A 24,344-nucleotide genomic window follows, 5' to 3' on the forward strand; every position below is an offset into this window, starting at 1 on the left:
CTCACTATCTCGTCCGGAATGTTGTGTATGCGATGGAAATCACTACAAACCGTCATTTTCTGCTGGAAACCAATGTCCAGTAAGTCCATACGGTTGTAGTGGATATTGAAGTCCGGTACAGACGAACAACACGCAAAAATACACACAAAAAACGTGCACAGGTAGGGAGAGCTTGGAGCCACAGCCGTTGTAGTAGAATTGTATATAGTAGTAGGGTTTTCCAGAAGAAAAGGTAGAAGTAAAAGCAGAAGTAGAACCAGAAGTAGAAGGCGGAATATGGCGTTTGACCGACAAGATGGCGTCTGTCACAATCTGGATCGGCTGTGACGTCACATGCAAGTGCTCCATAGCATTCACAGCAGGCTGAAACACTACAACAAGATTCTGCGATTGTGACTCCTTGAGAAACGGCCTACAAATGCATCAAGGTTCAAAGCCTTCTGGATTCAGTGCTGAGCACACCAAGATTGCTTAGACGCTCCTCACTAATGGTGGATCGGAGGTAGGTCTTCACCAGTTTCAAAGTGGAGAAACTCCGCTCACAAGAGTCAGAGCTCACTGGGAGTGCCACAGCTATTCTGCATAGTCTAAAGAGCTCAAAAAATACTTCTTTATATGGCTCAGTGAAACGTGTCAACGCTACTGTATCTGATGGCTTTTCAATCAAAAAACTTCGGACGTGACAGCTGTTATCGCTCACATCCGAAGTTTACAATTCGCGCTGCTGCTGGTCTTTCTGCTGCAGGTAACAGTGTGCGTGTAGCGCTTTAAGGAGTCCGTGTAGAACACTCAGTCATGTCAGTTCCGATCTTCAAGCCAGCGCACGCACGTCAAAATTAATAAATCTTATTATCTGTTCAGCACAGGGGCCAGGAGCAATTTTACAGGGGCATTGGCCCCCGTTTAAAATCGCCTATGACCGCTACTTCTCCTACAGCTTTTGAGATATCGACACCGTTCCAACTCTGACACGTCTGTCCTGAACCATACCACACACTCACTCTCTCATACATTTACCCGTTTTCCGGCAAGTCCCGCCTCCTGCGCTGCTTAAAGCACCTCTTATGGAGCTAGACTATTAGCCAATCCCAGCTCAGGAAGCGGGACTAACGCATGACGTTGATGAACCTGATCACTTCCTGGTCCGCGAATCCTGTTTGCGTATAATATAAAACAGTATTTTTGTGTACTAATTTTTTTAAAAAGTTATTAGAACGCTTGCTAACGGAGCAGAATGATTGAATATTCTTTTGCCATACCAATATCTGTAGTGACATTATTTTGGGTGTTTGTTGGTGGAGCTGTGCCGTTGTTCATTCCCAAGGGGCCGAACAGAGGGTAACACATCCTTTATAACTTCTTACAAACTCTAAAAGTTGGCTTTAATGGGATGTTTTTTTCTCTCCTCCCCCAATAGGTAACTTAAAGTACTGTAAGAAGATCTTAGCGATCACAACCTATCATGACTGAAAGAAACTGATGATTTTCATATTTCAGGGATCACATCTCGTATAAATGTGCATGAAGCCTAAGGATTGGGAAATTAGTCTTCAATATCGTTCACAAGTCTATGAATAAATGACGCGCAATTTTGTATTTTTCCTCAAGTGTTATCGTGACCATGTTGGTGATGACTGCAATCTGCTGCTATTTGTTGTAAGTATCCCCCCCCACACACACACACACACATATCTTCACTTATTATTTCCCTTTCTCATCTAAGTAAAATTTAAGCATGTAAGGTTTTTGAATTCTGATCAGCAACATAATGTATAATGGTTTCCAATACTCAGTGTACGTGCCTAACTAAAAAGCAAGCCACAGTATTAGCAGATATCACATGTAAACTTTCTGGTTTTCTTCTGATTAGCCACAGATGGCGCTACAGTCAGCTGTTTGTATTTTCTCCTCCTCCTCATTGTCGTCTCTGCCAAAACGTGTGGAGAAAGAGAAAAGCCTTTTGTAAAGCCCTGCTGTGAGAACCAGTGCGTTTCTCAAGAGGATAAAGTAAAAGACCTTTAACTTCAGATCCAAGTTTTCAGATAAACACATTGTTAGTTAAAGACCCAGAACCCCTTTTATATAACCTCTCAGGATGCTCAAAAATCTTCTTTCAGACATCTACATTTATTCATTTGGCAGACGATCTAAGAACTGAGTCAGAATCCAGTCTAAGCAAAAAGCTGAGCATGTGAGGTTTACGTCTTACTTAGGCCAAGTTTACATTAGACCGTATCTGTCTCGTTTTCTTCGCGGATGCACTGTCCGTTTACATTAAAACGCCTGGAAACGCCGGGAAACGGGAATCCGCCAGGGTCCACGTATTCAATCTAGATCGTGTCTGGTCCGGTGCTGTGTAAACATTGAGAATACGCGGATACGCTGTGCTGAGCTCTAGCTGGCGTCGTCATTGGACAACGTCACTGTGACATCCACCTTCCTGATTCGCTGGCGTTGGTCATGTGACGCGACTGCTGAAAAACGGCGCGGACTTCCGCCTTGTATCACCTTTCATTAAAGAGTATAAAAGTATGAAAATACTGCAAATACTGATGCAAATACTGCCCATTGTGTAGTTATGATTGTCTTTAGGCTTGCCATCCTTCCACTTGCAAGTGGTAAGTGATATGCGCTGGGATCACACACACAGCGGCTCAGTCCCGAATCACTGCTTGTGCACTTCACTCGCGCGCTCTGTGAGCTGCGCAGGGCCGGAGTGCGCACCCTCCAGAGGGCACTCGCTGTTCAGGGCGGAGTGATTTGGAGCGCAGGATGCCCGCAGAGCCGAGCGTATCCGTGTATTGGCGTTGCTATGTGCACGCGAATCATGTATTGGCGTTGCTGTGTGCACACTAATCGTTTTAAAAACGTTAATCTGATGATCCGCTGATACGGTCTAATGTAAACCCCACCTTAATGTCTCAGCAGTGGTTTTCTGACAGTTCAGGGGGGTGGGGGTGACCCTTAGTCTTTTTATATACTGGTGTATAACTGTAGAGATTAGGGTTGACATGTCAGTGAAGATGTAATAACTGTGAGCTTGACAGATCTACTACTGTAAGTAAGTAATGCCATCATTCTGTTTCATAGTCTGTTCTGCCATATGCTGACATTATTTTCACATCAAAGTAGACAAGTTAAGCTTCACATGCAGAAAGAGAGCAATCTGCCTTGCACAAGTGAATTTAGAAGCCAAGAAGCCTTCATTTGTCACATGTACGCTCAAGCACAGACTTAAGCACACAGTGAAACTCCTCTGCATTTAACCCACCTGAAGCAGTGAACACACACATGCACACACAAGTGAGCAATGGGCGCGCACACACACACACACACATATACCCAGAGCAGCTGTACAAACGCGAAGTCATCCACTATTATTGTTGTTGTTGCTGCTGCTGCTTCTTCCGTGTTGTTTTTGCTTCGATATTCGCGCCAAGGTTTATGCAAACGTAGTGACGTAACTGACGTATACAGCGACGTAATGACGTGGCTTCCCTTAGCACTGTGAGCTATGGAAAAGCAAACTGGTTCTCAGCTGGCTCGCAAGTTGAACGAGTTGTGAACCAGCACCAGCACTGGCCCCGAACCAGCCCTGGAACTGATTTGGTGGAAAAGGGGTATATGAGGCGACAGTGCTAACCACTACACCACTGTGCCGCCCAGCTGAAACAGCAGAAACAAACAGCGCAGCCCTCATCCATTTTTATAGATAGTTTGTAGAAAGTATTTACATAGCAACCCATTCATAAACCACTGAGGCCATTTCTTTGTGTCACTGTACCATTGTGTTCCTCTAATTAGATGAATACAGCTGTAAGCCACACAATTTTATAGCAGTGCAATAGTTCTGGGAATGTTTAGTACCAGAATTACAGTTCAGAACTGTACCTTGGGAAACCACCTGATTGTATGTAGAATAACAAATACAAGTTTAGAGAATGAAGGTTTATACATAGAAGCAGGATAAATGGGGTGTGATTCTTGATGTTCAGCTAATGGCCCTTAACTTCCAGCTTATTTTGCAAGTACAGAAAACACTTCTGGGCAGCACGGTGGTGTAGTGGTTAGCACTGTCCCCTCACAGCAAGAAGGTTCTGGGTTCAAGCCCAGTGGCTGATGGGGGCCTTTCTGTGTGGAGTTTGCATGTAATCCCCATGTCTGCGTGGTTTCCTCCAGGTGCTCCGGTTTCCCCCACAGTCCAAAGATATGCAGGTTAGGCTGATTGGTGGCTTGAAATTGATCGTAGGTGTGAATGTGATTGTGAATGGTTGTTTGTCTCCACGTGTCAACCCTGCGATGTTCTGGCGACTTGTCCAGGGTGTATCCCGCCTCTCGCCCATAGTCAGCTGGGATAGGCTCCAGCTTGCCCGTGACCCTGCATAGGATAAGCGGTGACAGATAATGGATGGATGGAGTTTAAGGCATTCATCATGGTAAAATATTTACCAGAGGAGTTCTCAAGGAACACTGGTTCATTCTCTTCTTCATGATTAAATGTTCTTTTTTTTCTTTTAAGCCAAGTCATCTAATGGTAGAGATTGTGTTGTGAAGATATTGTGTTGTTGGCCCTTTCCTCTGTGTACAGTGGTGCTTGAAAGTTTGTGAACCCTTTAGAATTTTCTATATTTCTGCATAAATATGACCTAAAACATCATCAGATTTTCACACAAGCCCTAAAAGTAGATAAAGAGAACCCAGTTAAACAAATGAGACAAAAATATTATACTTGATCATTTGTTTATTGAGGAAAATGATCCAGTATTACATATCTGTGAGTGACAAAAGTATGTGAACCTTTGCTTTCAGTATCTGATGTGACCCCCTTGTGCAGCAATAACTGCAACTAAACGTTTCTGGTAACTATTGATCAGTCCTGCACACCGGCTTGGAGGAATTTTAGCCCATTCCTCCATACAGAACAGCTTCAGCTTTGGGATGTTGGTGGGTTTACTCACATGAACTGCTCACTTCAGGTCCTTCCACATCATTTTGATTGGATTAAGGTCAGGACTTTGACTTGGCCATTCCAAAACATTAACTTTATTCTTCTTTAACCATTCTTTGGTAGAATGGTTTGGTAGACGTGCTTAGGGTTGTTGTCTTGCTGCATGACCCACCTTCTTCTCTTGAGATTAAGGTCATGGACAGATGTCCTGACATTTTCCTTTAGAATTCGCTGGTAGAATTTATTGTTCCATCAATGATGGCAAGCCATCCTGGCCCAGATGCAGCGAAACAGGCCCAAGCCATGATACTACCGCCACCATGTTTCACAGATGGGATAAGGTTCTTCTGCTGGAATGCAGTGTTTTCCTTTCTCCAAACATAACGCTTCTCATTTAAACCAAAAAGTTCTATTTTGGTCTCATCCGTCCACAAAACATTTTTCCAATAGCCTTCTGGCTTGTCCACGTGATCTTTAGCAAACTGCAGATGAGCGCAATGTTCTTTTTGGAGAGCAGTGGCTTTCTCCTTGCAACCCTGCTATGCACAACATTGTTGTTTAGTGTTCTCCTGATGGTGGACTCATGAACATTAACATTAGCCAATGTGAGTGAGGCCTTCAGTTGCTTAGAAGTTACCCTGGGGTCCTTTGTGACCTTGCCGACTATTATATGCCTCGCTCTTGGAGTGATCTTTGTTGGTCGACTACTCCTGGGGAGGGAAACAGTGGTCTTGAATTTCTTCCATTTGTACACAATCTGTCTGACTGTGGATTGGTGGAGTCCAAACTCTTTAGAGATGGTTTTGCAATGTTTTCCAGCCTGATGAGTATCAACAACGCTTTTTCTGAGGTCCTCAGAAATCTCCTTTATTTGTGCCATGATACACTTCCACAAACATGTGTTGTGAAGATCAGACTTTGATAGATCCCTGTTCTTTAAATAAAACAGGGTGCCCACTCACACCTGATTGTCATCCCATTGATTGAAAACACCTGACTCTAATTTCACCTTCAAATTAACTGCTCATCCTAGAGCAGGGGTGTCAAACCTGATCCATAAAGGGCCTTGTGGCTGCAGGTTTTCATTCCAGCCATGCAGCAGCACACCTGACTTGGCTCATTCAATCAACTGAACTGTCTTCACACAGTCAAATACTTGCAGCCACACCCACCCTTGATTAAAGGGTGGGTGTGTCAGTTGATTGAATAAGCCAAATCAGGGTGCTGCTGCATGGCTGGAATGAAAACCTGCAGCCACACGGCCCTTTATGGATCAGGTTTGACACCCCTGTCCTAGAGGTTCACATACTTTTGCCACTCACAGATATGTAATATTGGATCATTTTCCTCAAGAAATAAATGAGCAAGTATAAGATGTTTGTCTCATTTGTTTAACTGGGTTCTCTTTATTTACTTTTAGGACTTGTGTGAAAATCTGATGATGTTTTAGGTCATATTTATGCAGAAATATAGAAAATTCTAAAGGGTTCACAAACTTTCAAGCACCACTGCATTTTTGTGAAATGGGTAACCATGACAAAAAGATTATTCACTTCTCTAGAATCCCAAAAATGTGGGGTTTGGCAGAACAGTAAATGAGAGCCTTATTATGCATTGCTGTTTTTGACATCATTGTTCTTGTTTCTTTATAGCTGGTTGATAGCCATCCTAGCTCAGCTGAACCCACTGTTTGGACCAACACTGAGCAACGAAACCATATGGTACCTCTGGCACCACTGGCCCTAAATGTTGGCTTATATGAGTGCAAGGACCTGGATAAAACTGCTTTATACCTGAATGCAGGTGTCAAGAGAAGCCAGCAACATTCATTTGAATCTACAAGTTCATTGTAAAGACAGAATGAGATTATGTACATTTCAGTTTATGTTAAATGTTTGCTCTTTTGACTAAGCAATGCATCAGTTCAGTAAGAACAGGTGATTCAAATATGGTTCAACAAGTGCCATATGAACACTATATGGAACATTGTTCCTATATCTCACACCTAATTGGTTACCTAGTAATTTTGAGAGCTTAAGCTTGACAAAGCCCCATTATGGTGTCCTTTAAGTTTTGTTTCCTTTTTGTGAGTAAGAGATGCTATTATTTAGTGGAGAGCTTGGCATGTATCCCAGGGCCGTGGGCAGATCCAAGCACTCAGTGCATGGCGGTGCACTGCGGGACCGCCCCAATAGAAACAATGGCGGTGCTCGCCCTGCCCCTTGGTGGAATCTTGCACTTGTTCCTTTTTCAAGTTCCAAGCATTGACACCCCAGCAATATTCAAGTGTGGATACATAATATGATAAGGAAAGAACATGTATACATGTAGGCCAGAAGATCAACTGTGGAAGCTTGACGACTGTCACAGTGAACTTAATTGTTTACTGTCAATGTTACAAACTCAATACAAGTGATAGAGTATGAATCTGATTATTTGTCTGCTCTACTTTTAATGTGTTATTCGTTACATTTTGCTCTGTGACGTTACTACATACAATGATTTAGATGTCAGAAAGTGAAGCATGCCCGTTGCATATACAAGCCTTGGTCTTACACAACAGAATGTATTAGACTTGGGCCTTTCCTTTAGTGCTATTCTTCAGCCATGCAATCCTTCAGCAGAAATCTGATTAAAAAAACTGATGAATAAAATCATCATCAGACTTGATTATCGTTATATTCATTTGATGACAACACTGTATAAAGGGGTTTAAAAAGCTCGAGGTCTAGTTTTGAGTCGATCCTGAAGGTGCGCTCTGATTGGTCGAGGTGTAATCACGTGGCGAGGGAGTCACGCGCTTTCCAGGAACCCGTCAGGAAGAAGATAAACAAAACAAACCAGAGAGAAAGAAGACAGCGTGAATTTGTAAGGAAATTTAATTTAGGTTCTCATACAGACGACTCTTACCGAAGCTTGAAGCCTTTTTTTGACAACTGTAAAGCCTAGTTACAGGTGAGTAAATCTTTTATCCGCAGTTAAAGTCGCAGACACCGTCGAAGTACTCGTTAAAAATGAATACAAACATTGTCTCCTGCTGTTAGCTCGGAAGCTAAGTTGTGATAAGCAGCTAGCTGCTGCTGCTAACTGAAAGTGGGAGGGACGGAGGCCATAGTTATCAAAGCAGCAAAGCAAGTTTTAGTTCCGCACTAAACGCTCCACTCCAGTATTCTTGTGTTTTGATGTACTAGGTTGCTACTACGAATTTTCAGTTGGCTCTACTTTAGAACCTTGATGATGGCTGGTTTGCTATCACTATTATGATGATCGCTGAACTGTTCTAGAAGGTTTTGGTTGTGTTGTCAAGGTTAATATTGCTGAATGCGAGACAGATGGCTGGTTAGGCGTTTTGTGCATACTCATTTGCTGTGTTTCAGTGTTTATGCCCGCGGATAAAGATAAATTTTCGACATGAAGGAAGAAAATGCTTAACTGTAGACGGGTTTGCATCATGAAGTCTGTCCATCGACTGTTTAAAGTTCGGTCTAAATTAACAAGTAACAAGATCAGTGTATTTAAGATAAATCTAGTAGATGGGATCAAATAAACAGCGCGATTAACCAAGCAATATGTGTCAAAGTTAATTAAATCAGCTAAAAAATGACGATCCATATCATTCTTAATGTATCCTTATGGATTTTAAGAGTGGTTTTACGTATAGTAGATTGCTTATATTTTTATTTATATATCGAAAATTGAGGGTGAGTAGTCTATTGCAGACTAGTCTGGGTACACGCCCCCCTACAGCACAACGCCAAGTGACAGAACAGAGGCTCTCGAAAGTTGCTCTTCTGTATCCCTTTGCCATGCTATAAAACATATTTTATTAACAAAAAATACATTTGAATGGTAGGGAGTTATTTGCATTGATAATTATATTTTATTTTGTTTTTGCGATTCGGCTGAGCAACTGTTCTTTCCCCGTCACGAAAAAGTATGTTTAGTCACTACTAGCATGTACATAACTAGAGAGTAGAGTGTTCATAATAATAAACAAAATGATACACATGCATAATCCACTTATTTACGTAACATGGGGAAGGCCTTGAGTGTTGTTTGTTGCTCCGCGTTCTCAACCACACTTAATAGTTGAAGGATATTTACGGTATTCTGTGATTGACATTCAGTCGGACCGCTTAACTATGCGTAGGAGGCGGGCTGAAGCGTCGCATCTAGCCAATCAGAGCGCTCGAAAGCGTGGGCGTTGGCGCAGGGTGCTAGATGTTTGGTTGACGTTTGTTTTCGAATAGGGGCCCCGTGTTGAATTCAGCATTGTGGAGTAGGGCAGAGTCAAACGCGAACCTTCGACTGGATTTAAAGGAGCGGGAGCTCCAGTTACTGTGTACTCACTTACCACTTGTAAGCGAGTGTTTCATGGCTTCATTTCGCAGAGATGGATATGGCAGGATTTGAGATTTTGTAGGTCAACATTTCCTCCTGTAAACATTGCGTGGGTGTCAACATGATGTCAGAGGAACAGCAGCGAGGAAGCCACGCTGCTTTTCACAAGGAATTATTTGCTTATAAAATATATCTCTTTGTGACCAAAAGAAAAAAAGTGGATTTGACAAAGATCAAGCTACAGAGTTCAGGTTGCCTGAGCAAGCAGAGATCGCCAACATGAGTCGCCCAAGCTCCAAATTGCACTGGTAGTTGTAACTAGTGTCGTGCTTACCTTGCAGTGCTATATTACAGTTTGATTTATTCCTTGTTGCTTACCACCTACCCCCTTGTTTGGGCTAAGGTCCCTTTACTGAAGCCAGAACACTGAGGGCTTTTGCAGTTCATTTCAAGCTGTTCTCAGGAAAGCTCTGATGAAACAAGACATTACTGCACTTTGGGGTAGAAGGGCACCTTGGGATCCAAGTTATTAAGATGAAACCTACCTGCTCAGCACAGCAAAAGTGACACAAATTATATGACTGAATTGCTACTTTTTGATACCTGCTGCCTTACACACAGCAAGTCTGTACAATTCAGGGAGAAGGGCTCTGATTTGATTGCAGCATCCCCATTCTTAAGATTCTTCACCTCTTGCTTCCAAGTGCTTGCTGCAGAGGCATGCTCGAGAGATAGAATGCAGGGATAGTTGATGTTAATGTCAGATGAATATCAGATCAGTGTTGGACATTTTAAAAAAGGGCTATATTGGGTTTTTAGTTTGTCAGTTATGTGCTGAAAGTGTTTGATGGAGACCTCTGAGCATATTCAAGACTGATTTATGAAAACTGCATAGTTGAGATATTTAGCAGATTTAATTTCACTTGGTATTTTTAAAGCCTTTAATTTTGTAAGTCAATATTTTGTAACTTTTTTTTTTTTTGAAACACAAACCAGTAGATTCCAAGCACCATTAACTGGATTTAAATCTAATGCTTAGACTTAATTCTTCAATCAAACTCATGGGGAAGCAAAATGTGAACAAGAATTAGAGCTTGGCAGTGTGACATTAAATCAGATGTGTATCTATTAGGAATGTAACTGTACAGCATATTGTGTCATTTGATTCTCTTGATTTAGCATGTCTACATAACAAACAGTACATTCAACAGACGTCAATATATTAGGCTTTTTGTTATGACATACTGTCTATAATACTACATGAGGTATAATAAACTAATAAACATACTACTACTAACTTATTAGCTCTGGGGGGGCAGCAATATCTTTGGACAGCAGCATGCAGGAACTGGAAAGGTCCTCCTGATCTTCAAGGTCTGGTATATTTAAGCTTCCCAGTGAAATACAGTGCTGACAACAGACTTAGAAAAGCCTCTTGATCTTCCACCCAGTCACACCAGTCAAAACGTAGGCATGTTTAATTTTATTGCATTCTGAAGCACAGCTTTTTTGTTGCACACACGACCATTTTAATAGGAATGCATGTATGCTCATTCGTAGTTATCCAATCAGCCAATCATGTTGCAGCAGCACAATGCAAAAAAAAAAAAAAATTTCTTGCAGATACAGGTCAAGAACTTCACATCAGTGAGTTTGACTGTGACGTGGTTGTTGGTGCCAGATGAGCTGGTTTGATGATTTTCAGAAACTGCAAATCTGTGAATTTCCGCACAGTAGTCTCTAGAGTTTACAGAGGAAGGTGCAAAAAAAAAAAAAAAACCCACACCAGAATGTTTAGTGAGTGGCAGTTCTGGAGCAGAAACACCTTATTGATGAGAGCAGTCGGATGAGAATGGCTGGACTGCTTCAAGCTGACAGGCTACGCTAACTCCCATAACGATGTTTTACAACTGTGCTGAACAGAAAAGCATCTCTAAAAGCACAATACATACTGCACCAGCAGAAAGCCACATCGGGTTCTGCTCCTGTCAGCCAGGAACAGGAATCTGAGGTTACAGTGGGAACAATCTAACCAAAGCCTGGCAGTTAAAGTTGGGAGGGGGGACCAGACACCTCTTTTTCAATTTTCATCTTCCCAGTTTAGGTGAACCTGTGCTCACTGCAGAATGTGTGGTCTCGTTTGACAAGTGAAACCCAATGTGGTCTCCTGCTGTTGTAGCTCATCTGCTTCAAGAATTAGCTATTAGCAGATGTTTATCTGTTCATTATGGCTGTAAAGAGTGGTTATTTTGAATCATCATGTCAACTCGACCCAATCTGGCCCTTCTCCTCTGACCTCTCTCAACAGCAGTCATATTCAGGCAGTGCTAAATTTTGATGTATTCAGTGTGGGGAAATGAAGAATTTTAAGCAGACTGTCACAGGACAGACAAATCTGAAATATTGTCTGTCTGTTTGTCCAAATTTCAGCTTGTCTGAACGATGGGCCAAAGGCCCGGAACAATGAGGCTGGGAGTCTGGGGCCCGCCTTAGGGCCCTGGAAGCTGAAGGGCTTTAGATGCCTGGAGATGGCTTCTCAGCTATTTCTAGGCACATTTTTGTGATCCTCAAAGACCAAATTACACTATACATTAGTTGCTAATTACACTACACGTTTTATATAATTTACAAGAAAATCTCAGAAGATTCAAGGAAAACATGCTTAAAGTTATACCCAAGAAAACAGTAGTGTAACTACTGTTCTGTGTCGAGAAAAAAGTATGGGGGGCAAGGATGGTTCCAGTTGGTTACAACTTACTGGTACTCATGTATAGGTATTATAATAACACTCATGAAACATTGTTGACAATGACTTTTTTTAATACTGTTTATAATAATTCTATAAGAAATTTACTAATTAACAATACAACTTTTTTTTTTATAGAAGAGCTAAAATTTTGAGTATGAGATTCGAAGCAACTTTGTAACAAAATGACTCAAAACTAGACATGGTAATATCATTCAGCATTCAGACTAAAATCTGCTGGACTAGAACTTAGAAAATAAAAATATAGTTGCTAGCAGCGATAAAGGGCCCTTGCACTCGAGGCCTCCCTATCCTGATTTACAATATCAACTCAAAAGATATCCTAGGACAAATGCTGGAGTAAAGTTCCATGTTTTTTCAGCCACTGTAAGCCCTCAAAAAAATGCCAGAAAATTAGAAAGTCCAACATTTCGTTTATCATTGGGCGCCATAACATTCTCGTTTGAGGTACCCACCATTCCTTTGCAATTTATTGCACTTAATTGTAATGTATATTGCAGTTTTGTTTGTCTAGGCGCACTCCACACACCTACCAAATTTGACATGGATAGGTGAAACTATATACTGGGCAGGAGTCTCAATGACATATGGGGGTGCGAAGGAGTCCCCCGGACACACCTGGGGTCAAGCCCCTATGGCTGAGTAGCGGTGCGCATGACTGACATGTTTACCAAATTTCATGAGTTTTTGAATATGTACAAGGTTTCAAATCTGTATTTTTGAACTAGGTGGCGCTATGGAGTTAATGAAGTCCACCTAGACTAATTTACCATATCACCTCAAGTAGGGTTGGGCGGTATCCAAATTTTGATACCTTTAAACCGTCTCTGTGTTTTCCCGGGGTATACGGTATTACCGAGAAAAAAATAATATTTTGTTTCGGCCTACTGTGTAACGTGCGCCTATGCCTCAAATGTACTATTTAAAAGCAGCATAGCGAATTGTGTGCATTGTGGTATGGATTAAGCAGCAAAGCGAATTTTGTGCATTGATGAATGGATTAAGAGATATTTCAAAGCATCACGCAACTCTTCCTTCATCTTGAAAATAGCATTCAACTGTCGTTTACACATGTCTGCGTTGAAACGCCATTTGCAGCACTATTTCACCTACTCCATCAAAAAAAGTAAACGATGAGCAGGATCATACCCTTTCAAGCATGGGAAATAAAAAAAAGAAAAAGAATCAACCAATACCCCGTTTAGACTGCGCGATAAACCATATTCTTCAGCGCAAATGAGGCGAACCTAATTCAAATGCGTGATAGCTGCACAAGGCAAAATCATATGGGCCCACGTCATGCCATGGCGGGGAAATTAATAATCAAATGGCCTTACCTTGCTTAAAACGTTGTCTTGATCACATAACTCCTTACAATTATTCCACTTAAATCCATACGGTTTAACACACCCAACAAAGATAGCAAGCGCATTGCTAATTCCCACCAGAAACCGAACAGTTTACGCTACGATGTTTTCTTCCGTTTCTTCAGTAGATGACATTTCAAACGTTTATTACCCACATCCCAAATGTCATACGTTATATTATTTTACCTTGTTGTTACTCATGTAACCTACTCAAAACACAACTCATTGGAGAGATCTCGTGGAAGTGGAGTACCCCAGGCTATGGTGTGCCTTAGGGGACATATTAGATTTTTCGTTTGGTTTGAAACCAAAATGCTGCCGAAGATGTATTTTTTTTTTTGCCACTAACTCGTTATCTTGACTTGCCATCTTTCAACCGCGGTCTCAGTCTCTTTTTTTTTTTTAGATAGGACAGTATAGAGAGACAGGAAATGAGCGGGGGGGGGAGAGAGAGAGAGAGAGAGACGGGATCGGGAAATAACCTCAGGTCGGAATCGAACCCGGGTCCCCGGATTTATGGTACGGTGTCTTAGCCATCTGAGCCATGACACCCCCGGTCTCAGTCTCTTGCGAAGCTTTCTGTCAGACTCCAAAATGTCACGCAGGGTTGCCATGGTAACGACATAAACAACCCTGCACGCGATGAAAACTTCTTTAGGAAATTGATAGAATTAGTGAAAATACGATCACACAGTTATTCGGGATGATCGTCAATTTATTATTTTATATTATGACCTCATGTACTCCATATTTATTTAGATATTATATATTTTTTTTTAAATGACGGTAATGAGACCGATACCGTTGGTACTTTTGGATACCTCGGGATACCTTCTTACCGTAATACCGCCCAACCCTAACCTCAAGTTGTATCATAGGACAAATGTATGTGCAAAATTCCATGAGTTTTTAGCCTTCGTAAGCCCCTTAAAACGGTGCAAATTTCACATTCCATCCAACATGGCTGACTTCCTGTTGGGCAGCGTCAAATACAACGAAGTGAACTTTGTCCTGTATCACAAGAGTATCGATCACACCAAATCTTGTGGCGATCTGAGGAACTTCATCTCAACCATAGCTTGTTCTCGGGGGCGTTATAGAGCTCCGGGACCACACTCAGTCCCTTGCTCAGTGTAACTGTATGATTTTATGCACATTTGCTCAGTGTGCCAAAATTTGTGAGTTTTCAAGCATCACAAGTGCCTCAAAAACGAGTTCTCCCGTGGAGGAAAAAAAAAAGAAAAAACATGCCGAAAACAATAGGGCTTTGCAGCTATGGTGCACCGTTGGTGCTCGGGCCCTAATAAAAACTCTATAAATCTATATCCTACAAAGCATGTGTTAAAATATGATGGGGGGAGAAACCCCAAAAAACGCCGTCCGTGTCCAAAACCTGTAGTAGTCTCTCTTCTTTTAACGTTAGTGGTATACCTACCCAGCTGATAACATAGCGTCTTGTGTTATCATGCCACAATGCACTCCTGCTTGCTGATGAGCAGTGACTTGCCATTTATTGAGTGTCCACGATTGGCCAATCACGGGTGTGTTGCGACATGATGTGTTCACCCAGTGTAACATTTTGGAAGAAAATTAGAAGTAGATTTGACCCATATCTTTACAATTTTTCATGGGCCATCCAGTTTGATGCTTTTGAAATACAGGTGGACAAATGCAAAAATTACTGATAAATGTCCACCAGTCCGGCCTTATTCCCACACTGTGTATTGAAACACCAATGTCTTATCAACTTTGAGGGCAGTTGAGTATGGATGTATTATTACAGCCCCAGTATGTATATCTGAAGGTATATGATTAACCCAGCATTATGTATGCCCAAGACTCACCCTTGCTTTAGTGGATAATCTCATCTGTATACTGTTGACTGCTGTATTGCTGCTGTAATCATAAAGACTGTCTTGTGCTTATTCTTGGACTCTTATACACATGCTTCTCCTGAATGTAATGATTTATATGTAATCCTAATCAGGGCACTGTTCAGGATGGGTTCCCTTTAGAGTTTGGTGCCTCTCGTGGTTTTACGCCATGTTGTTTCAGGGAGTTTCTTCTTGCCACTCTCACCAGCTTTTCTTATGCACGATTTAACTAAAGCTTCATCTGGATCTCTGTAAAGCTACTTTGTGAGCATGTTTATTGTTAAACGCACTATGCAAATAAAACTAAATTGGATTGAAATTGAATGTTCTGGTTTTATATCTGTGAAGATACTCAGTCGTCCAGGTACATAGTAATCTGTGGTTGGTAGAAGAGAGCAACTGGACTTGCTTGAAAAGTCTTGAAGACGTTTCGCCTCTCGTCCGAAAGGCATCATCAGTTCTGCCTGTCTAATAGGGAGTATCAAGTATTTATCCTCTCATGGATCATAATAGAATCCGAATCAGAATGCTGATGGCTGCATTGAAGGTGGCTGATAGATGTCATAGACACCCACCTCTGTTCAGTGATGGTCGTTCCAGGCTGACAAAAATGAACGATCCTCTCTGGCTAAGATGTCCGCCAGTTTTCTGGAGGTCCTCTCATACTCCCGCACCAGTCGAAGGGAACTCATCCCAAAATGTGTAGAAACATATCTGTGAAGATACTCAGTCGTCCAGGTACATAGTAATCTGGACGACTGAGTATCTTCACAGATATGTTTCTACACATTTTGGGATGAGTTCCCTTCGACTGGTGCGGGAGTATGAGAGGACCTCCAGAAAACTGGCGGACATCTTAGCCAGAGAGGATCGTTCATTTTTGTCAGCCTGGAACGACCATCACTGAACAGAGGTGGGTGTCTATGACATCTATCAGCCACCTTCAATGCAGCCATCAGCATTCTGATTCGGATTCTATTATGATCCATGAGAGGATAAATACTTGATACTCCCTATTAGACAGACAGAACTGATGATGCCTTTCGGACGAGAGGCGAAACGTCTTCAAGACTTTTCAAGCAAGTCCAGTTGCTCTCTTCTACCAACCACAGAATGTTCTGGTTTGCTGATGAGTAAGCAAACAAATATGATGTTTGTTGCTGTGTCAAACAGATGAAGTCATTATGTTGGCAACATCGTCTAGTTTAGGCTTGTATATTTGTCCCTATCTGTAATTTACCGTTAAGAAAATCACTATAAACTATTTAATCAAGAACCAATAGCCTAAACAAATTATTTAATCACTTTCCAGTTAGCGCCACCACTAATATTATTTGTAAAGTGTTGGATCTAAAACTTTTGTTGTTGGCCTTTTTTTTTTTTTTTTTAGGTTCAAATCTTCATCCTTTTTTTTTCTTTTTTTGGCCAAAAATCTGAAAGCCAATTTTGACACAGCAGCACAATCTAGTGATCGTAGGTGTATAGGGCATACAGGAGTGGGCTCAGCACACAGCCTTGTGGAGAGCCAGTGTTAAAGGTAATTGTGGTAGAGCTGTGAGGTCCAATTTTGACAGTCTGTGGGCTGTCTGAAAGGAAGTTCTTAACCCAGGCACAGATTTTGGGGGGGGTTCGTCGTCGTCAAGGGCAGCCAGCTTGTCATTGATGATGTTGGGGATGATTGTGTTGAAGGCTGAGCTGTAGTCAATGAAAAGTAATCTTGTGGAGTTCTCGGGGTGTTCTAGGTGGGTCAGAGCAGTGTGGAGGGCTATGGAGATGGCATTGTCTGAAGATCTATTTGCCTCTGTATGCAAACTGGTGCGGGCCAAACATTGGAGGAAGGCAGGCTTTGATATGGTGGGAGATGAACCTTTCAAAACATTTCATAACTACAGATGTAAGTGCAATGAGTCTGTAGTCATTGAGGTGGCTGATCGTTGGCTTTTTGGGGACAGGGTAATGGTAGCTGATTTGAGACAGGATGGGATGATGGTTTGCATCAGGGAAAGATTGAAGATCTTGGTAAGGACCCCTGAGAGCTAGTCAGCACAAGCCTTGAGTACTTTGCTGAGTACTCCATCTGGTCCAGCAACTTTCCTCAGATTCACTGACCTCAGTGCACACCTCACTTGGTGTTCAAGGAGCATAAATGTGTGTGCTTTTGGTCAGTGGGGGCAGTGTGACTGTGTGGTGCCTCGGCACCTCAAAACGAGCAAAGAACTGGTTCAATTCCTCAGCCAGCGAGGTGTCAGCATTGACAGTCACAGGGGATCTGCCTTTATAGTTGGTTAAATGTTGTAATCCCTGCCAAGCTTGCTTTGGATTGTTATGATTTGGGTGTTCCTCCACCTTCTTTTTATGGGCCTCTTTGGCACCTTTGATGCCTCTCCTCAGGTCTGCTCTTGCCTTGTTCTCCATACCTGAAGACAGAGTTGCGGGCCTGGAGGAGTGACTACTTCCTTTGTCATCCATGGTTTTTGGTTGGAATATACGTGGATGCGTTTATCAACCATGACAATGTCAGTGCAGTTCTTAAAGTGCATATCACGGGTAAATTTAGGAGCAAGATCAATGTAATTCTCCTATTTTATATTAAACTTTGGTCAAATATCTGTCACATTTTGTGCACTTTTTTTTACCTTGCGCAATACCAGAAAAATTCAGTTGAAATCAAGACATTTGAGGCGAATTCGTCCACCTCTGAAAAAACTTGGCATTTGGATTTCCCAGCAAACATTGATTTTCGTGACGTCACATGCGGGACGCCTCCTTCTGAATCCTACGTCAGCGCTGGTTTGTTTATGAGAAAACGACCTGGTGGTTTTCTGCAAATTTCTAAAAACGTTATCACGTAATTATTAAAATGGCTAACAGATGTATCTGGACAATGAGAGAGAAGACCGGATAATGAGAGAAATGGGAGCACTTCGTGCGAGGCACCTGGAAAAATTGGCTACAGACTACAGCATTATTTGCGGTGCTCACTTCACAAGGCTCGACGACTTTGAGAACTATTTGTAGTGGGAAATGGGCTTTGCCAGGCAACTTGAGCTGAAAAAAAGACGCAGTTCCATCTGTCAGAATGCCCAGAGTAACACTGTCTCCATCTGTGTCAGCGTCACCAAAGGAGCCAGCCGTGTTCGTCTCCCCTGACAGAAGGCGAAGTGCCGCATCCACTGAGGCCCTTGAAGCCAAGGACCAAGCAGAGCCGAGAAAAAGGCCAGGAAAATCAGCAATTCACAAGTTGACTATTGTCAGGGTAAGAAATAATTCTGACATCTCATTATATTCTTCATCCAAAGGTGAAGTAACATTGCGCTCAGGTGACAATTCCATATTTCAATGCAAAATCGCTAGCTGCTAAACTTGGTCTACACAGGTGCACTGAAACCGTGCAAGCTCTCGCAGCCTTCTGGCGGTTCCATAGGTGACGTCACGAATCTGGCGCCAGACTCCCTTGGGATTTTTCCAGATGCGTTTTTTTTTTTTTTTTTCTGCTGTAGACAGATGGCCTTCTGCAAAATTACCCTTCTGGATGAGTGTGTAAAGGGAAATTCTTTCATTAAAAAAAAACCCCGAAATTGGTCCTGGATATGCACTTTAATGTAGGACCATACAGTATTCATAAAAGCCTGCAAGTTTTGCTGTTCAAAGCTGGTCCAGTCTGTGAGTGAAAAGCAGTCCTGCAGCTGGTAGAGTGCACCCTCTGGCCAGGTTTTAATAACTCTCTTGTGTCCGACTTGGACTTCCTCCTGAGAGGAGTGTATGCTTGGATAAGGAGCAGTGAGAGATGGTCCAACAGGCCCAGATGTGGGAGAGGGACTGCTCTGTAAGCATGCTTCAGGTTAGAGTAGACACGATCCAGTGTATCATTCCCTCTGGTGGAGCACTGGACATACTGTACAAATTTGGGAAAGACTGTCTTTAAAGATCATAGGCAACAGTTTTCAATTTATTCACATTTGAAACTTTATATGTTAAAAAACCCTCTGTAATTTTCTTCTGGTCCCAAGAAGTATTGTTAATAAGTAATAATTAAAATAAGTTAGCGCAGCTCGCGGCGAATTTCTGTTCAGCGATTTTCGTGACCACTCGGCACGTGACGTCATTCAAGACAAACAAACCGCTTGAGTTGAGTCCACTTCCGTTTACTTGCATTGCCTTTCGGCTTGAGTGCAGACGTGCGTTGGGGAATTTCCAAAGAAAAACCATGCCTTATTGTTGTGCAGTGAACTGTAACAACGGGACCGGTTCAGGAAGAAGTTTTTACCTTTTTCTGAGAGAGGAGAAGAGGCGGAGAGAGTGGATTGGCTTTTTCCAAAAGAGGAGAAGAGGCAGAGCAAGCGGGTTGGCTTTTTCCGAAAGAAGAGAAGAGGCGGAGCAAGTGGGTTGGCTTTTTCCAGAAGAGGAGACGAGGCAGAGAGAGTTGATTGTGCACATGAAACAAAATCAAGCAGTCAAAGAAAAAACAGACCAGCAACGCTCAAGCAAAAAGGAGAAGGTTGAAGGTAAACATTTTATCTTTGCTTGCAATTGACAAGTCAATAATCCTGAGGGATCCTGTACGATCATTGTGGAAATGAGACAAAGGGATATTTTCTTGCTTAGGTTAGGCTATAAATAGTATAATGCCGTGGATGGCAGGTGAATGTGGCCTACCGGCGCACTGTCAAGTAATCATTACCTATATCCACTAGGGAGGGCGGTTTAATTATTCTTCAAAAGGGCTCTTATTTAGTATTACGACGAAAGTAGGAATTTATCATAACTACCAGGATAAATCATTTGGGCGCGAGTCTTGTTGAGGTCTGGGGTCACCACGATCAGAGTCGGCCGAGTCGCTGTCCGATTCCGAGGCTGCACGGTCAAACCAGTGAGCCACATTCACCGATTGCTTCGCAACGGCCATAGGTTCATACATATATGGTTTCACCTCTCGATATTCAATTTGGAGAGTTCCTTCTTCAAAATTGCTATCGCTTTTAGACATTTTACACAACCTCTCACGACCAAAGTCTGTACACGTGTGCTCGGTTCGCAAGTAAACACAGAACTGCTCCCAGTCTATTTGCCTTGAATGATGTCACGACGACTGTCCCCGGCGGTGAAAGTGCGCATAAGTGAGATGTAAACAAACCTTCAAACCTGTGCAAACCACTATATTTTAACCGTTTTATTCAATTTTAGGGTGCAAATTAGACACCAGGAAGATTGAATTCGCTTTTTGGGTAGTTCTTCTAGAAAGTAAAGTTGATATTCTACGTTCCGCCTCCAACCCTTGCCTATGACCTTTAAGCAAGCTTGACTGAAGTCACCAGCAATGATATGGACTCTGTCAGGATGGGCCCACAGTTGTCTGTTTACAGAGTCATGTAAGAAGGTGAGAGCAGTGCTAATGTTAGCATCTGGAGGGATGTAGACAGCTGTAATGATCACAACTGTTAGCTCTCTGAGCAGGTAGAAGGGTCTGCATGCAGCTGTCATTGCTTCTATGTCAGGAGAGCAATGGGCATCTGTGATCTTGCTGTCTGTGCACCAGCCATTATGTACATGAACACACATATTCCCCCTTCTCTATTCTGACCAGTGTCTCTGTTTCTGTCATAGCGGTGGGTGGTGCGGCCTGCTAGCTGTACTGTGGTGTCCGGGATCAGCAGGTGCAGTCATGTTTCCGTAATAATCTTTGCACAGCAGTTGCAAACAAGGGAGTTTGCCGCAAACTGTAGCTCCAGTTTGTTTGTTTTGTGGACGATGGATCTGGCGTTAGTCAGGATGATGCTTGGTAAGAGTGGTTTCTGTGGCTGCTTCCTTAGCCTAGTTAGTAGGCCCACCCAGCATCCTCGTTTCTATTTATGCTCCCTATGCCACCTGCGTCGCTTGCTGGACCTGACAACAATCCATGGAGACTCCGGTGATCTTGTGATTTCCAGTGGGATATTATGGGTTCGCTGGAAGGCGCTTGTAATAGCAATTTGACGCTGCAGTCTGATGTTCTAGAGCTCTGTGTGGCTCTAGATGTGTTTGTCATGATACCATAATCTAAAACACTACACTCACAATTATCATACATATAACGCACTTAATCAGAGAGCCAGGAGGCACGTTCTACTTATCGCAAATTTCTCCTTCCGGGTCACCATCACATTTCATTCAGTGCGTTTACATGCACATCCAAATCGACCTACTGTCGGTAATCGAACTAAGGGTCCCAGCAGGGGTGCCAGAGAAATCCAATCCTACATGCACACAAGGAAATCGAGCTATTGTGTGAGGTACATTGTGCACCCGAGCCACAGGTGGCGCTACATGCCCCATCATGTTGGTACACTTCCAGTTGTCGTCATGAAGAAGAGTTATTCAAGAGTATAAACAAAGTTATCAGCAGTGTTGCCAGATACTGCTGACGTTTTCCAGCCCAAAACATGTTCAAATCCACCAAACTGCACTTAAAACCGCCCAATCTGGCAACACTGGCAGTTCCGTGTTCACAAGTTCCGTGCTCAAACTGGTAGGCTTGCTCTAACAGACTGTATGGCTACAAACTGTCCTGCGCAGACCACTGTTTTGTAAGACAACTTATTTTGCACAATTGTATATTTTTCTAAAGTCCATTTTTTTGCTTACAAAAAATATATTTTTTTTTGCTTACAATTTAACTTGTGTCTTAATAAACACACAAAAAGTTCAATTGTTTTGTTTTTATTCAGATGTTGGACATATATATTACACACACACACACACACACACACACACAAATACAATGACTTGTTTATGTACACAATTCACAGCTATGCAACAGATGTATTTGGTGATACTGTTTTGTAAGACAACTTATTTTGCACAATTTGTATATTTTTCTAAAGTCCATTTTTTGCTTACAAAAATTTTTTTTTTTTTGCTTACAATTTAACTTATGTCTTAATAAACACACAAACGTTAGCAGTATCTGGCAACACTGCTGATAACTTTGTTTATACTCTTGAATAGCTCTTCTTCATGACGACAACCGGAAGTGTACCAACACGAAGTGAGCTAAATTTTAACAGTGCAAACAATGCCATAAAAAGAAAAGATTCATGCCGTTGTCATGATTCGTTGTCATGCCGACCGAGGCTGTTGTGTTTCCCGCTTGTGGTCTCGTCACTCGTCACTTCCGGAAGGGGCAGTGCTGAAGTAAGTAGCTCGACTACGTAGCTCGATAGGGTTTACATGCACTAAGTAGCTCGGCTAAAATCGCATAATCTAGGTCGTGTAGCTCGATTACGAGAAATCAAGTTCGGTTTGATTTCAGCCGAGCTAAGGTGTTTCCATGACATTTAGAACTTCGATTTCAGTCGAGCAACGGCAGAAATTCGATTTTCTCTATGTGCATGTAAACGCACTGATAGACTGAGTTAAAGAATCACGAACAGAGGCGATGATTTCTTCATCTGTTATGGAAATGACGGAGGTTACTGTTGTATTGTTGCCACTGACTCGGTATGTTTTTTCTAAGGCTACATCCACACGGTAACGGCAACGAGATGTTATTTAAAAAAATATCGCGTCCAAATGGGCAACGATCAGTAAAATATCAGGTCCATATGGCAACGCAACGCTTGCTGAAAACGATGCAATACACATGCCACACCTCTAGGTGCACTGTAAGACGGTCCCTTCGGAGACACCAGAACAATAGAAGAAGTAACGACGCATGCGCATAAACTATTATGCGCGAGACTTCATATTAGCCACAAAGTCAGAAAAATCTGTTCGTAAAATTACATTATAATGACCAAATACAATGAAAAGTATTTTTCCAGTCTCACCTGTGAAAGGTAATCCCATGTGATCTCGTTTGGATGGCAAACCTGTTGGTACAGTTAAACGCAGCACATGAATGAGGCATCTTTATTCTCCGCTTTGACCCATCCAATATGGCAGCAAGGATGACGTATGATTCTACGCGGAAGGCGGCGTCTTTAATGATCCGGAATAAATTGAATGCTACATGTTGATGGATTAATTTGTTCTTCTACGCCCTTTTTGAGGAATGTATTGTAGGACTTAAACCAACATCTGAAGAGGTGAGATCGCTCCTTTTTTTTTTTTCCCTATTTTTGCTGGCGGGATTGACTCTGCCCTAAGAGCTATTCTCTCTCTCTCTCTCTCTCTCTCACTTTGCACCATTACACAATAAATATTCACAGTGAAAATATTTTGTAAGCACGTTTCATGAACCAAGTTATAGGATTTGTTGTCAACTCGCATCGAGTTCGTTACACTTCTACCCGGCGTGAAGCACTCACAGTCATGTGGTTGTGACGTCATCGTAAACAAATCCGTTCTACTCATCCAGACGACTTCGCAACGGCAACGTTGCCAGATCTTTCCACTCTGGAACCTGTTCTCAAAAGATTGCGTTTTGGGGCACCCAAAACGCCGGTGCCATGTGGACGCCAGGCCGAAACGATAAACAATTGTATCGGATTCACCTGAATCCGTTGCCGTGTGGACAGGGCCTAAATCTTCACCATTCAGTTCATTCATGTATTGTAAATCACTGACGATGTCATTTATGCCATACCGTGGGACTGGGTGGGGGGTATAAAAATGATGCAGGTATGCTTCAACTAGGTGTTAAGTTTGGTGGTATCAGCAGTTTTGTTGTTTTATCGATCCATTCTCGATAATTGTTAGTGATTGGCACTTAGTAATACAAAATACCTTTGTATTGTTAAATTGACTGCGAACTTGATCGCTTATTGTTTGTCTCTGGTGGGAAGAGGTGCGCATGGCTCAGTGATGTGTTTTTTGGTTGTTTTTTTTGGGGGGGGGGGCTCCAATTCATTGTCACTGAAGGCGGGGACATGAACTTAGTTTGTCATTTGTCAAAGTTTGTAGCAAAAGAGTCGGTTATAGCGGGGTTGCCTTGTACACAAAACTAAGTCAAAACCAGAAAGGCAATACACAGATACAAGGCTTGATAATGTGAGACACAAGGTACAGCGTGTATACTTCAAGTCTGTGTGTTTAGAGAGTCCTTCGGAGCGTGCACTGTGATTGCGCTC

At 42.3% G+C, this 24,344-nt stretch overlaps 2 protein-coding genes across 5 annotated transcripts in view; both read left to right on the plus strand.

Annotated features, from left to right (window-relative positions):
* The first annotated feature begins 1,100 nt into the window (after positions 1–1,100).
* On the plus strand, positions 1,101–7,618 carry LOC132895360 (V-type proton ATPase subunit e 1-like). Its single transcript, XM_060935900.1, has 3 exons — positions 1,101–1,338; positions 1,609–1,656; positions 6,601–7,618. The coding sequence occupies exons 1-3, from the start codon at positions 1,235–1,237 to the stop codon at positions 6,692–6,694; spliced, it is 246 nt and encodes an 81-aa protein (XP_060791883.1). The 5' UTR covers positions 1,101–1,234; the 3' UTR covers positions 6,695–7,618.
* Positions 7,619–7,741: 123 nt separating this feature from the next.
* Positions 7,742–24,344, plus strand: part of crebrf (creb3 regulatory factor) — a 38,906-nt gene continuing 22,303 nt past the window's right edge. Inside the window, exons 1-2 of one of the 4 annotated variants that reach the window (XM_060935896.1) lie at positions 7,742–7,903; positions 18,411–18,553. The gene's annotated coding sequence lies outside the window, so the exon portion shown is untranslated. Of the gene's footprint in view, positions 7,904–8,946; positions 9,368–18,410; positions 18,554–24,344 lie in introns of those variants that run through there. The other 3 variants (XM_060935895.1, XM_060935897.1, XM_060935899.1) reach the window with 3 other exon arrangements.

This window comes from Neoarius graeffei, chromosome 12 (assembly GCF_027579695.1).
Source record: "Neoarius graeffei isolate fNeoGra1 chromosome 12, fNeoGra1.pri, whole genome shotgun sequence".
NCBI lineage: Eukaryota > Metazoa > Chordata > Actinopteri > Siluriformes > Ariidae > Neoarius > Neoarius graeffei.

Coding starts and splice junctions, on each gene's coding strand:
- LOC132895360 (XM_060935900.1), top strand. CDS start 1,235: ATGATTGAATATTCTTTTGCCATACCAATATCTGTAGTGACATTATTT. Junction 1,339..1,608: donor CCCAAGGGGCCGAACAGAGG/GTAACACATCCT, acceptor TTTTTCCTCAAG/TGTTATCGTGACCATGTTGG. Junction 1,657..6,600: donor GCAATCTGCTGCTATTTGTT/GTAAGTATCCCC, acceptor GTTTCTTTATAG/CTGGTTGATAGCCATCCTAG.